Here is a 15835-nt window from a genome sequence, read left to right on the forward strand (position 1 = left end):
AGAGGCCTGGGGAATATCTGGTCATTGGAAGTAGATATACTTCCCACATCTGGGTCAGCTCTTACTGTCTTTTTTCTTCCCAACTCAACCTTCCACCCTCATCCAGTTCCTAATATACTTCCCTTGTCTCTGCAGCGTTTCCATCACTAATTCTCCGTGCCAGTTTTACTGCTTTGGGCTCTGGTCATCACACACTTGGCTACAGGGTGGGTCACAGTTGCCTCAACTGCACTCTCCATTGCTGCCTTAAGTGCAAGCACATGACTTACTTTGGTTTGAGATATTGGCCACTGATTGCTAACAGTAGTCAGAGGCTAGCACAAGTACAAACACGGTGCTGTTGCAGAGTTTCCCATGATGTGTTGGCCAAATTCACACCTTTTGAATCGCTGGAGATCTGCAGCACTGGACAGTGTTTCCTTTCGCTGCAGAGCCAAGTCATGGAGACGCTCCCAGGCAACATTCACCTCATCCTGCTTCTGCTTGATCAAGGGCAGCTCAGGGTGGTTCTCCTGTGGGAAGAACCAGTACTGGCATTAGACAAAGGTGAGAATATTCCAAAAATCATTGAATACTTCTCATTTCACACGGGTTCCTACTTTGCCAGGAATGGAGAATGACCTTGCAGCCAGGCCCTGATCTTTGCCTTAGCCCTGCGCCCTAGCTTTAACCCAACCCAATATTACCAAAATCTAGAGGCCAAACCACCAGATACTGTCTGTATCTTTTTCTCATAGCACTGAGACAGCCTATTAACATGGATTGCCCAGCCCCTGTGTTATTTTCAGAATTCCACCCTGATGCTTGCTAAGTCCCTTGAGAATCAGGAAGAAAAAGTTCCCTCTGTGAAATATGACTTTATTTTCCACAACTCGGCTACTGTGGTTCTTAACTCCTTTGGGGTCCTGACACCTTTGAGAATCTAAGAAGAGTTGTTTCCCTCTTCCCAGAATTATACACACATGCACACAGATTCAATTTCTCAGAAAATTCCATGCATCATTGCACACCATCTGAAGCACTGAGATTTGTGAATACTAGATTAAATTAATGGCATCAGCTTATTTTGACACTTGTGATTTTGAGCAGTTCCTATACTCCTTCTGTCCTTATCTCTTGGAATGTCCATTCCCATTCTGAAGCCTCTTCACACAGAATTTTCTACATTCTCCTTCCTGAATGTATAGCCCTTTCTATTTATAGCTGTGTGGGTCTCACTCTTCGAGAGCAGAGGACACGTTCTTTTTTGGATTAATCCTTCCTAGAGTTGCTTAGATAAAATGGCCATATTACTTTGCCATGAAGACCTCCTTGCAAGAGGGGAGGTCCGTTTCCTCAGGCTTTGGATCTGGGTTGGCCTATGATTGGCTTAGTATAGAATGTGGCAGAAATGATATGAGCTCCTGCCCTTCAGCCACAGAGGCCCTTCGGCTTCTGTTCTTACCTTTGGAACACCGACACATAAAAAAATATGCTCTGATGGGAAGTGAGAACCAAGGCCCCAGACATGGAAGCAAGGTGTTTTTAGACCCTCCACCCCAACTGAGCCACCAGATAATTGCAGCCACTCAAGAAAACCAGGTGTGGTCAGGAGAATTGCCTAGGTGAGCAGCTGAATCACTGAATCTGGAAGAAAGAAAATGTTTGTTTTTCTAAGTTTTGTGGTGGTGTGTTAGATAGTCCTGAATAACCAAGGAACTTCCACAATGAGACAAAGGAGGTAGAGAGAGAAAGTTTAGAGATGGCTGGAAACGTGGCCTGGGAAAAAATTGAGACACAGGCTACTTCCCCCAACCCATGCATCCTGAAGTCTGGGTTCTGTTCATACAGAAGGATTGTTCCCATCCTGGAGCTTCAGTGATGGTGAAACCAAATGGGAAACACAACGACCAATGGTTAGAGTTTCTAATTCCCTTGTATCATGTAAAAACCAGGCTGGCTCCCCAGTTTTCCTGCATATTCCACGGTTGTTTTTCTCACTCTGAATAGTTTGCTCAGACATTGAAAACTTATTTAAAAGTTTTCTTAAATGAATGAAAGTAAAACTGTCTCCCTTCTTTTTTCCCCCACTCACAATAAATCATGCATAATGACATCATATACATTATGATGGCCAATCATTATTTTATATTCTTTGCTACTTTATGCTGGTTCTTCTTCATGAGGAAAGGGTGCAGCTTAAACACAAGTGGTAGGTGTTCTGCACAAGAGTTACATCGTTGTGGGTCTAGTTCTTCTGCACACATGCATGTGCACACACATGTGTGCCCACATACACTGTCTTTCCCTCTCACACCTCTATGTCCATGGACCGGCAAGAGGTGGACCCAGATAGGAGATGACACTGCCCTGGGCATATTTTTTTAAACTTATTTATTTATTTATTTATTTATTTATTTATTTATTTATTTATTCATGAGAGACACACAGAGAGAGAGTCAGAGACACAGGCAGAGGGAGAAGCAGGCTCGCTGCAGGGAGCCTGATGCGGAACTCGATCCCGGGACCCTGGGGTCACGCCCTGAGCTGAAGGCAGGTGCTCAACCACTGAGCCACCCAAGTATCCCTCCCCTGGGCATGTGACCACAGGGACATGAATCTCTGTTTTCTCACAATGTCTCATGTCCTTCATGTCCCACCTACTGATGGCCGGGAGGTTCTGGATGCCAGAACCTTTGCCTTGCACTGACCCTTTGCTCCTCACCTCGGCACACTCGTTGGCATACTGGTTTATTCCATCCACTTTCTCCTGCCGAGCTGCCAGCTCCACTTGGAACTCCTCAAACTTCTTATGTAGAACCTCTGTACGTTCCCAGTCCTCACCCAGCTCCACTGATGTGACTATAGCCTCCTGTGGACAATAAAAGTCTGTTGAGTCTCCAGCAAACAGTTTCTGTAATTCCAATGCCCAAAACCATTGCCTACACACCCAGGAGAGCTCAGAAGGGGAGGCTGGTAGAGCTTGGGGCAGCCCTTTAGGAAAGGTCCTAAAGCAGGAACATATTTCCTGAGGGAGAACATTGTAGACCAAAGCTCCTGGAAGTGCCCTTTTTTTGTTCTAGAACATGAAAAATAAATTCATCCTGGTTCTACCCAATTCAGCACATGGAGTATCTACAAACACGTTGCGGTAAACACTTACTTGGGTGTATCTTCTGTTCTAACTATGGGATTATTCCTTAAGTGTTTAGCAAAATAGAAACCTCCATACTTACAGGTACTGAGAGGCAACCCTTAGGAAAAGAGCTGGCAACGCTCAGCTTGGACTGAGAGTAAGGGCAAATATTTAGGAGAAGGAGCTCTAAGGGTCATGGCAGGCAGGCAGGGACAGGCCTAGAGCACTTTTTCCCATGCACAATATCAATAATCTCTAGGATACCCCCAAATCTTTGCCAAAATTCCTTCCTTCAGGGAACAAAGGCCAGGAACAGATACCCTGAATGCTTTACGAATAGCCTGTATTAGAATGCTGGGGTGCCTGGGATGGGGATGGGAAGTCCTGTTCGTGGCCTGTGTGGCCCCGTACCTTGTCTCCGATCCACTCCAAGATGTCAGCACACTGCTGCAGGTACTGCTGGAGCTTCAGGGCCCGCAGCAGCAGGGCACCCCTCTCCTGAGTCAGCTCTACCAGCAGGTTCCATATTCTGTGCAGCTCTTCCAGATGGGTCTTTGGGAGAAGATGCAAAACTGCTCAGACTCCGTATCCGCTGTGGAGCAGGTACAGATGCAGAGACGCGTGCAGAGAGGGGCCTGGATAAAAACCTCATTCACTCATGCATTAATTGCTTAACAAATGTTTAAAGGAGGAAATCAGTAAGTGCTCAGGAGTAGCTATTAAACCAAGCCGCATATGATCTGCCATAAGAGAAGAAGATGCTTAGAGCTTTTAAAGGATGAAATGATTACAAACAGTAAGACAGGGTGGAATAAGGATTCACGTAATGGTGCTCGGTGTGAATTGAAGCTTGAGGAACAGATAGGATTTTAATAGGTAGATGACGGGCAGAGGGTGATCTAAGTACTGGGAAGAAATTCAGCATGAACTGTCTGCCAGAAAGAATAAGAGCTGCAATGTTGCCAGTTTATAAGGGAAATTAGTGGCACCAAAGCAATAAGAGAATTTTGAGGCTATATAATTGCAGGCTTTGATGCCAGGTGAGTCATGTATTACATGACTTGTAAAATTGAAGGTACTATCTACGTCATGTCCTCAAGAATCTTGTATTTTTCAACCACTCCACTGTTAGACCACATTTCTCTCTGAATCCTACAGTTCTGTGGTCTGATAGAGCACAGGGAGTCTGACAGTTGTGAAGATGTCTCAAACATTTCTCAACTATTTTAATTGATTAGGGGATTGGTGGCACACAAAGCTGTGAATAATACAAGAATAATTTCTATTTTATATCAATAAATAACTTGTTGAGATTTTTTCTTGTTACGTTCTCTTCAGTTAGGTTCTCTTCTGCTTAAAGTCTGTGTACTCAGACTATATTTTTCTTGACAGTAAAATGGACTAGAATTTGTACGCTAAATGTGGAAAGACTTTTTAAATATGTTACATAAATTTGGCTTGGCGGTTTCAAAAATACTTAAGCAGTAAAAACAAACAAACGGAAAAAAAATCTACTAGCACAGAATAGATCCTGAATTGACTCTATCAACAGAAACCATTATATGGTCTCATTCATTTGGGGAATATAAAAAATAGTGAAAGAGAATAAAGGGGAAAGGAGAAAAAATGAGTGGGAAATATTAGAAAGGGAGACAGAACATGGAAGACTCCTAACTCTGGGAAACGAACTGGGGGGGGTGGAAGGGGAGGTGGGCGGGGGGTGGGGGTGACTGGGTGACGGGCACTGAGGGGTGCACTTGATGGGATGAGCACTGGGTGTTATTCTATATGTTGGCAAATTGAACACTAATAAAAATAAATTTATATATTAAAAAAAACTCGGTTGGAAGAGTGTGGAAATTAAGTCAGAGGAGAGTTGATACATCAGTAATGAATTCCAAATTGGTGACAGTCCTCAGTCCTCAGTATTTAGGGGAGATTTTCTGAAGACAAGGAATTTTAGGAGTTTTTTGAAATGAATGGAAGAGTGGGTTTTGATACCTATAATATTTGTCATAGCATATGGGCGGTGAAGAGAAGGAGGCATCACAGGCAAGGGAGGGATATATCAAAGAAGATTCACTTGGCAGAGCATCCCTTGTTTGAAAAGTCTAAAGGACGAGGACTCTGAAAGCAGAAGAAATCATTAGAAATGACATTTGGGAAAGCCAATTGTCTGGGACACACATAACTGGGTTGAAGTGGACTGGATTTTGCAGTGGCCAAGGAGGAATGTGATGCTCTCCCAGGATAGCTTTTGTATCGTAGCTCTTCCCCGCTGCCTCAGGGGACATGGGGACGTCTGTCATCTTTCCTGTCCCACCCCGGTGGAAGATAAGAGGCAAGAACCCCAGTTTCAAGCCACCTACATTATACCTGGCATTGTCAATGAAAACTCTGATAACGTGATCAACCCCTGGAAATGTGTCTTACAGAGCCCTACTGTACACTTACTGTGGTTTCCTCGTAGGCAAAATGCCCCTCAACAAAGCGAGTTTCCTTGAGTTCTCTCAGTTCAGGAATGACCCTTGATTTTGCCTGCACTTCTGCTTCAAAGGATTGGTGCTTCCGGTACTTGCCCTGAAGTTTAGAAATCAGAAGTTATGGCTAACGAAGCCTAGTGTCCCTGGGCCACAAAGGGGTTCTTCTGTTCCTTTTCCTACTTTTGGGCAGAACTACTTGTTTCACAACCTAGATACAGTGATAACCCATGACCAGAGCTGGAGGAGTCATATCCTAATAGAAATGGTCACTTCAGGCCAACCCAGGCTCAAAGTCATGGGTCACAGAGAAATATTTTGCCCTGTCCCCATTGCCTTTGGGGAGTTTCCAGTAAATATCCTGTTACTTTTAAGTCTCAGTTGCCATTGGTGGGAATGAAAAGATGTCCCACATTTGTTTCCCTTCAGAAAAGAGGAAGCAAGTGCTATGAAAAACTGAAGACAATGAGGAAGTTGAGAATTACAATAATGGCTTTTTTTTTAATTGAGAGGTTTCTGCTTATCAGATAATACTCTTATTGTCCTGTATTTATTGATCCTTTAATAGATATCACTTTGTTATTAATGCAGGTGCTGTCTCTCCTACATCAATGACCCCTTTTAGGCAGGTAACCCTTTCTTCTGGTCATGACTCTGTCATATGCTGCAATACAAGGAGGAGAGGAGCTTCCACCCAAGCTCTCCTCCTGACACCTGTCATGTGGACTGAGCTAGGGCATGGAGAGCCCCTTGGAGAAACCCAGGAAAAGTTCCACCAACTCCTATTGCAAGCAGAGTGAAAGCACTGACATTTCTTCACCTCAAAACATGGAAATTGCCTGATGCATCATAAATTCTTCAACATCTCACTCATTATTATGGCCACAGCTTGACTTCAGATTAAGACTACAAGCAAAGAGAGAGTTTCTTCTGTAAAGAAGACACTGAGGCTTTAAGAAGTTAAAGACACGGGCCATTTAGAGGCAGAATTATGGTCCGTGACAGGTAATCTGAACTTTCTGTGACATTACTCCCTTACAGATAACTAAATATGCACTTACATTACAAGACTGTTTCCCTCCCTGGAGATTACTTAGAGTCTTGCCTGAAGTCATAGGAACGGAGTACCTGTATGTTACTTGGGTCTTCATAGCTTTTATCATCTGCGATCTTGAGTTTCTCCAGGATCCACTTCTCTAGGTCATCTGCATCCCGTCTGAAAACCTGGTAGTAATAGGATTCTTCAAGCTTCTGACCCCTCTCAGCAACCAGCTCCTTGAATCTCTGGTAGCGAGTCAACACCTCCTGACGCCTCTTCTGGATCTCCTCCGCTGTTTCCAGCACTTTTGGTCCGCCACTCTCCATAGCCTGAAAGTTAAAAATTTTCTATCTCTTTCTGGTTCTCAAATCTCTGGGATGTCCCTTTTATATGTCCCGAGACATTTACTCATGTTGAACTTATATTTGGATGTCTTGAAGCCTGTAAAATCCTATTGTTACAAGGGCTCTAGTGTATTTACATAATTTCAACCATACACAGCTAATCTTTAGGCTAATAATTCTTTATCATTCAGAACATTTTTCTAACTTTTCACATAAATGTGTGCCGACATTTATTAAGTTCTATAAATAGAATTAATTTGGATGAATGATGGAAGACAAGTATAAATTAACGAAATCACACATTTCAGAGGCATAAAAGAGAGATCAACTTTTGTTTTCTTTTCAAAGGCTAAAAAACTATTGACATGTAGTGATCATTCTGAATTTACTTTAATGAATAATTAAACAAGGCTTGCAATAAACTTAATAAATGACATGCACAAACATTTGGAAATGTTTGTTTTTATACATAAAATATATCTCATACATTGTGTACCCCTTTTATTGGCTTTATTCGCAAATCCTACAAATAAAAAGTTCAGATATCCTTCATCCAGTTATCACAAAATTTCAAATTATTAGCTTCTCAAATTATAATTGTCTTTTGCAATATAAAACATTATACCATTAAACAATATAACTAGGATCTGACCTATTTGGGGCAATGTCCTACAAAATTTCCATAGGGTTTACCTTCATTCATCCAGATATGGGCAGTTTCCCCTAGCTTATCTCAGCCAGATCACTGAACATCAAATTCGAATTTTAATCTTCTTCCTCCTAAAATATAATTGCTCCTTTGTGTATGGTCTTTACTATTTTGGCTACAGAATTGAATCATTCTATGGAGACCAAAATCTTCCTTGCACATTATTTTGCTCCAAGTTACCTGCTTGTTCTCTATGGGTCATTGCTAGATTTTGGGTACAGATAAATGCTAGATTTTGCATTTAGATTTTGATGCTAAATGCAAAGATTGCTAGATTTTGATACTGTATAGTCACAAGCTCAAGGTCATTGTTTAAAGTGATATATTCACCAAAAGATCATTAAAATTAAACTTCTCTACTTCTTAAAAGCCAAGAAACCATTCTTATAGATTCTGTCAATACAGGACAGGAAGTTCAAAAAGAGACAGCTTTCCTAATTATGTTAATGAAAAATTGTACTACAAAGAATTTTGTACTCACGGTTTCCTTTGGAAGGTGTTTCACTTTTCGTAAAGGTCAAGAACGTGGCAAGGTAAAATGTACCCGAAAGAGAGAGGAAGATGATAAAGAGGGAGAAAGAAAGAGAGACAATTCTCATGAAATTGTCTAGCCTTCTTCAGATAAAGATGAAAGAAACGTTATATATGTGGAAGAGTCAAAAAAAAAAAAAGAGAAAGAAAGAAAGAAAGAAAAAAAACCTTGAGCCCTGCACCTTGCCAGCTACAGTCCACATTATCTTCAGGAGACAGGTTCATCTGAGGGAGCCACTAACTTGCACAGACGCTGGGTGACTCAGCGGTTCAGAGACTGTGGCTCCATAAGTTCCTCAATAAGACTTCATAAAACATAAAAGTTAGGTTTTTAAATGAAAAATTAGAATTAGAAAGAAAAAAACCCCACAGTTATAGACATAAAATAAAGAGGCTGTGTTAAAATTCTGTTGTGTTTCTTTGATCAGTCTCAGATTCCATGTCTGAGCATGGTCATTTAGGATGGAACTCTGGATCATCCAACCTTTGGACCCTGCAGAACTAGAGGAACTCGGGGCATGCCTAGGTTCTTGTTCCAACCCATCTCTAGGAAATACAACTCAACAACTTCATCCAACCCAGCCACAGATTTTTAACAGCCTTTAAATCAACAAGATATCCTAATTCTCTCTGTAGAGCCTTTGCCAGAATTGGAAGAAAATTTTATTTCTGGCTTCACAGATTGGGCTTTTAAAAACCTGATTTATCTATACCCTTAATCATTTAAATGGAAGGAATCAAGGAAGTAAGATATATGTTTGTTTATTTGTATTTCATGAAGCAAAAATTAGGATACCTTATTTGACAAACTAATGAAATCGCAAGATATTTGAAAACGGGATAGAGTTCTAAAAATGTGGGGAAAAAAGTCATTCTATTTTAGGAATTATTTTTAATGGAGAGAAGAGGAAGCAGAAATTCTTCAAGGCATACTTCTTTTTAGCAACTACATAAATGAAACAAATAAACAAAAAGAAAATAGTAGGATGGCTTCAAACCCTCCCACAAAAGGAGACTAGCTGAGCTAGGTGTGCTACCCACGCATCATTCCAGGGTAATTCCAATTTAAATATCCTAGCTTCATATTCTACTAGAGTAGAGAGAGGTTCTACACTTCTGATTCCCCTCTTCCCTCTCCTTCAACTGACACAGCTTAAATACTCTTCTTGAAAGTCTAGTATTACTTGACCTTCCATATAGTTTCATTATATTCGAATATACTAGAGCATTACAGGCTGGAACACAAGTCTAAGAGAATGAATTATATCACATGCACCAAGGAACCTCTGATGGAGTTGGGGTGAGGAGAAGACATTTTAAAATCTTTATCTAAAAGATAAGAACCACCATCAATTATCTTAATGTACATAAAATTTATATATTGAAATGATTGATTCGCATTAATTTCTAATCTTTAGAAGATTCTGTGAAGCAAATATTACCATCCCTATTTTTATATGAGAGCAGAGGTAGTGTCTGAGAGGCATCGCATTCCCCGGCTTTTGGTTTTGTATATATGCAAACAATGAGCCATGTCCCTGTGAGTATGACCATCATGCCACCCTGATTTTCATCTATTCTAGTTAAACTTTTCTTATCCATCAATATCTCTGGTGGACCCATTCCAGAATTTTCTCACCAACGGTGCCAACCCTGTGATAACCTTGTGACCGAAGAAATAACAAGGCCAATCAGGAGGATTGGTCACCATGAAATATAAAATAAAGGTGGGTAGGAACAAAAGTTTTTAGAGCAGGTAGTGATGTGGAAGTGTGCAAGGGTCTGGGAAGAGGTTTTATGCATCATAACTCAGCGTTCTCTGAGTTTTTAGCCATAGTGGGCAGCTGGGAGAGACTCATGGTACAAGCTTCTCTGATAGCACTCTGGCTGCTACTCTGATAGCAGCTGCCCACTAGCCTCAGTCCCACTCCATCTTCTCAGTCCCTGTAGGGTGGCCAAGTCTAGTTGCTGCAGTCCCTGAGCCCTACCACTGTTGAGGCGAGGATCAGGGTACCCTTGGGATTGATGGAGAGACATAATAAGAAAATCTTAAGTCCCAATGGCTTAACTCTTAGACTCCTGACCTTCTGGCCATTTTCACAGTTTTCCAAGAATACTCATTGGTTCTGATGACATAGACTCTGATTCAAATACAGTGAGGTTTAGAGCCCTGTAGTATCTTTATTTTTTTTTATTTTAATTTTTTAAAATTGCAAGTTGCTCCGCTCTAAATGAGTGAGTGCTGAGCAGCTGCAGAGGAAGCTGGAGTGCATCCCAGACAGCTTCATTAGAGAGGAGTCTTACCTTCAGTTTTTTATGGGCGGGAGTAATTTGCAGGGTCCTTGTATGGGTTGTGGTTATCAGCTCTAGGCAGATCTGTGCTTCACATACCAGTTTAATCAGCTCTGTCCAGCTTGTCTGGGGCCTCCCCTCAGTTATCAGATCTTTTCTTGGGCATGGAAACTCCAAGAGATGCTTTACACCCCAAATTCTGGAGTATTCCCAACTTGCATCACTACCATTCATATCATGTTTACTGGATAAACAAGGATTTTCTGGAGTCCAACTTTCTCAGCTCATTTACCAACAAGAAAAATAATGTTAATTCTAATGTAAAATATTTTTTCCCCACGGGATAAAGGTCATTATTATTTTATTATTTTAACATTTTTAATTTTTGTTTCTCCAGAATTATTCTCATTTTTAAATATCTCTAATTTTTGCCTCTTAAATGGGTTAGAATATTAGATAATATAATTCAAAACCATAAACTGATCTTTTTGCAGTTAACTGTATCCACATTAATTCTTATCACTCCAGGTCCTCTAAAGTTATTTATTTGTGTCGTAACTATTCAGAATATATATTTTTCAAGTTTGCGATTCTATCATCAAAGAAATAGAACTCTTGTGCTCCCTACTATAATCATCTGTGGGTCTCTCTTATTTTTTTAAAATTTTTTTTTACTTAGTGTCACTGCACTGAATAGAAAAAACAAGACCCAAGACATTTGCTTTATACAATGGACCATGTGATCGAGGAGAGAGGAAAACTGGGGATAATGGTAAGTACAATGGATTTGAGACTGAACCATCTAATTTGAACGCTTGATTCCTCCATTTAATAACTAGATGAGCATTGGAAATTTGCTTTAATTTTGTTAAGTATATAATGGGGGTGGTAATGACTAACCTACCTCTTTCAGAGAATTGTTATGTGACTCACTTTATATCTTAGTTATAAGTCATACATTTTATACTGAATCATTAATATTGAGAATCAGAATGTAAAGGGCAGGGATCTGCTATGAGATAATTCCTCATAAAGCTAAGCTTGAACCTTTTAAAGAATGATTTGCAATGCATCATTTAAAAATCTCACATGAAATTGCTTGATGTTCCCATCCACTAATAATTTTCTTTGAGTACAGCAATAAACCCAAGTCCTTATAAACCTTATAAAAATAGCAGGTTTGGTGCCATGGCCCCACTCAGGGAAAAAAGAGCTCAACTAAAACATATTATTTCTCATTAAAATAAAAGAAAGTAGGAGCCAAATGCCAGGACTGAACATACTATCTCCTTCACAGCCTTAATTAAACTATGAAGTTTAGTTCTTATATTTAAGGGACTGGAGTCCCATGATATCAATGAAAGTTCTATTTAACATCTAAATATATGCCAGTCATAGAAATTTTAGTGGATTATCTGTGGCATGGCTTCATTTCACTATTAAAAATTGCTGCATGTGCAACTGCAAATAGACCAGATAACTTGCCTTTGCCCATTATCTCCCCTCCCCTGTCATTCTCTGGTGAATGTAGCAATAGCCTGAGTATTTTCTATAGCTTAATTTTTTTTTATCAATTGTAATTTGTCAAGAAACATAGACTGCCTCTATTCTAAAACTTTACTCTTTGAATGAACCATTATCAAGCATTTCTATGGATAAGAGTTTCTAACAGGCATTGGGAACATAGAGGTGAACAAAGCAAGATGCCTATTCTTGAGGGGTTTACAAAACAGAGGGCCCACTTTTCACATTCCATATGTAATGAGAATATGCTAATGGCTCCTGTGCTTACAGTTGGCTTCATTCAAAATGCATAGGGGCAGCCCCGGTGGCTCAGTGGTTTAGCACAGCCTTCACCCTGGGCCGGATCCTGGAGACCCCGGATCAAGTCCCATGTTGGGCTCCCTGCATGGAGCCTGCTTCTCCCTCTGCCTGTGTCTCTGCCTCTCTCTCCCTCTCTGTCTGTCATAAATAAATAAAATCTTTTAAAAATGCATAAATGTGTATATGTATATATATATAGATATGCATTTACCACTTTCCTCTGCATATATATATATATATATATATATATATATATATATATATATATACTGCAAGCAAAGTGATGTCAGTAACATTTGATTTTCTCATGAAAACAGTGATTTTAAAAAACTGGAAGAATAGTTTGTTATTGCAAATATAGGTGACTTGAACCGGGACATTTGTAAATCAATCACTGAAAGATAAGTCTACATCGAAGGTTCCATTATATCATCTTTTCCCTTTTTCTGAAACAAATTAAAAGCCCCCCAAAGAGGCAGGCCACTCCAGGATGGTAGGTGGCAGGTTTAATAAGCAAAGGGAACTTACATACAAGGTTTGTCTTGGGCAACCATGGGATGGGCTTATCCTCTCACTCGCTAGAGTCTTAAAAGTTTATTTAGAGGCATTAACGGGATTCAGTCATGTATACTGGCCAGATGCTCTCAGCAGCACATCACTATGTCAAGGCTGGGTTCTTGGAACAAGGAGCCTCTTAGGAGGAAAAGGCAAGTAGAACCCATGTTCCAAGGACCAGGGAGGGGGTGTGGACCTCCCATTACCCAGATCCAGCTCATGGGTCAACCAACATCACATCATCTTGATGACCTTCCCCAATTCTATGTACTTCTTTTCACTCATCAGTTTAGACAACATCTTTGATTTTATTGTAGCTATTTTTCCAAGAATGAAAAAGCACTGGTCTAAAGGTATATGAGGTAAAAAGACAGAAATTTAGTCTCAAGAGAATGAAAGTCATTAGGTTTTCAGCAACAATTAATAATACAAAACTACTGGGAATTATTATCCTGTTTTTTTTAATTCTCCACCACCTTAATCATATCCTCCTGAATATAAACAGGTATTTATAATCTTGTACTAAGTTAAATGGCTGAACTCCATCATGCATACAATGAGAACATATGTGAAGTCAGCTCCATATTTTAATAAAAGTATTTCATTCTATCCTACCATGAATGGGAGACCCTCACTAATCTTATGCAAGCTGATTTTTTAAAATGTGGACCAAATAGAATGGTTGCTTCCCAGATCAGGAAAAGTAAAAGAAATATTTCAGCTTCTTTCATTTCTTAAACTCTGGTCCCAAATTGTGAGCCTCTGTGCATCAGAGAATGTGCCTTGTACCAGTATCATTCCAACACTTACCACTTTCCTCTGCATGTAGTGACACATTTTAAAAGTTTCTTGGAAAAATAGATGAACTATTTCAACAGCACTAACAAGAACCTCAGGGATGGTCTATGCTGTGTAGCTGCTGAGAAGCGAGTCCTCTTCTGTTTTCTCAAGAATATCAACATGATATTCTGAATATAGCATGGCGGTGAAAAGCAAGGCTTTTGAAATAAAATAGAATGTGGTTCAAATCACAGCACAACGTCTTACTAAAGATATGTCTTTAGACAAACTATTTAACCCTTAAAAGTCACAGTTTTCTCACTTATATAATAAGAATGATAATAATACCTATTGCTATCAAGGATTGTTATCAAGTAATATATATATACTGGAGACATTTATTACAATGTCTTATTATATAGTGCATGCCCAATAAGTAGAAAATTGTATTTTTGCTATTATCAATAAATATAATTGCCACTGTGAACATAAAAATGTTTTATTATTAGAAGGAAAACTATGATTAATAAATGCAGCAAAGTTGTTGATAAAAGAAATATATCTAAAATTAAGAAGAATGAATTAGCTGCTCTTGTGCTCACCAAGTCAGAAGCCACACATTTCCTTAATCCTGTGAATTTACGAAGGGCATTATTATGAAATAATGCATGAATGTCAACACACCCTGAGCTTTCTTTTTCTGTTTCCTATGCTTTTGTTTTTCCCTCAGCTTGGAATTTTCTTTGTTTAACACACACACACACACACACACACACACACACACACACACACACACAGAGGTTACCTACTAAAATTTCATTGACAATCTAGAGTAGAGTGGGTTTAATCATAGGCTTTTAAGCAAAGTAATAAAGTGATCAGATCTAGGTTTTGCGAAATAGTTCAGCCTCAGTTGGGAGAGCAACTTGAAGCAAGAGATAGTTTTAGCCATATCAAGTTTTAGGGACACTGATAATATCTAGGCAAGGATTAAATAATACAAAAAGTGGAGAGAACAGACAAGAAAACTATGTAACCCTTTCCCCTGCTGGAGACTTATACATATTAGTTCTCTAAGAATATTGTACTTGGGAAAGTACAGTTAACCCTCAAAAGAGATCGAAAAGAGTAGAATCATTCAATACTGTTGACCAGCTGACTGGAACATTCAGAACGCAGCATGGCCATATTGGTTTACTCATCCAAGGAGGATTTATTGATGTTGTTGCTTAATTCACACAATATGCTTAATTACATTGAGAACAAAGAGGAGGTTTTTTTTTTTGATTAGGAAATGTGGTTTATGTATACAATGGAATATTACTCAGCCATTAGAAACGACAAATACCCACCATTTGCTTCAACGTGGATGGAACTGGAGGGTATTATGCTGAGTGAAGTAAGTCAATCGGAGAAGGACAAACAGTGTATGTTCTCATTCATTTGGGGAATATGAATAATAGTGAAAGGGAATATAAGGGAAGGGAGAAGAAATGTGTGGGAAATATCAGAAAGGGAGACAGAACATAAAGATTTCTAATTCTGGGAAATGAACTAGGGGTGGTGGAGGGGGAGGAGGGCGGGGGGTGGGGGTGAATGGGTGACGGGCACTGAGGGGGACACTTGACGGGATGAGCACTGGGTGTTATTCTGTATGTTGGTAAATTGAACACCAATAAAAATTAATTTATTAAAAAAATTAGGAAAAAATACTGATTCATTAATGAAGTTATATTGCTTTACTTTTTTTTAAGGCCAAGTTTTAAATTTTGTTTTTTGCATTGCAGTATTATTCAATGATCTTCTTGGCCTAAGATTCTTTGCCATAGTCTTTAACCACCTCACAATTGTAGCCAACTACTTTGTTAGGTTTCCTCCCCTGTCAATTTTACAGAAGTTCAGCTATTCTCCTAGTTTCTTATGGTCACCAAATTAATGAGGTTGATTGGGTCTTGAGCCCAGTGGCCTCCACTCTTTTCACACATTACTGATGGTTGCAAGCACACAAAGATGGCCTTGGCCCATTACCGACCCAGACATGGAATTCCAGTTGCATAGCACTGCTAAGGTGCAAACAGAGTAGGTGAGTCATAAGAGAACCTGCTGAAATACATCTATACAGCTATTTATCAACAATGAACATTCAATTTAGGAATAGTGTTATTT

General features: G+C 39.6%; 1 protein-coding gene across 1 annotated transcript in view; it reads right to left on the minus strand.

The window, feature by feature from the left end:
- The window catches only part of SPTA1 (spectrin alpha, erythrocytic 1), a 62682-nt gene extending 55722 nt beyond the window's left edge, over positions 1-6960 (minus strand). Inside the window, exons 1-5 of the mRNA XM_055334029.1 lie at positions 6724-6960; positions 5570-5695; positions 3527-3667; positions 2705-2851; positions 379-512 (exon numbers count right to left, since the gene is read on the minus strand). Of these exons, the coding sequence (XP_055190004.1) occupies positions 379-512; positions 2705-2851; positions 3527-3667; positions 5570-5695; positions 6724-6960 (785 nt within the window). The remainder of the gene's footprint in view (positions 1-378; positions 513-2704; positions 2852-3526; positions 3668-5569; positions 5696-6723) is intronic.
- Positions 6961-15835: the final 8875 nt, after the last annotated feature.

Source organism: Nyctereutes procyonoides, unplaced genomic scaffold, assembly GCF_905146905.1.
Source record: "Nyctereutes procyonoides isolate TBG_1078 unplaced genomic scaffold, NYPRO_anot_genome, whole genome shotgun sequence".
NCBI lineage: Eukaryota > Metazoa > Chordata > Mammalia > Carnivora > Canidae > Nyctereutes > Nyctereutes procyonoides.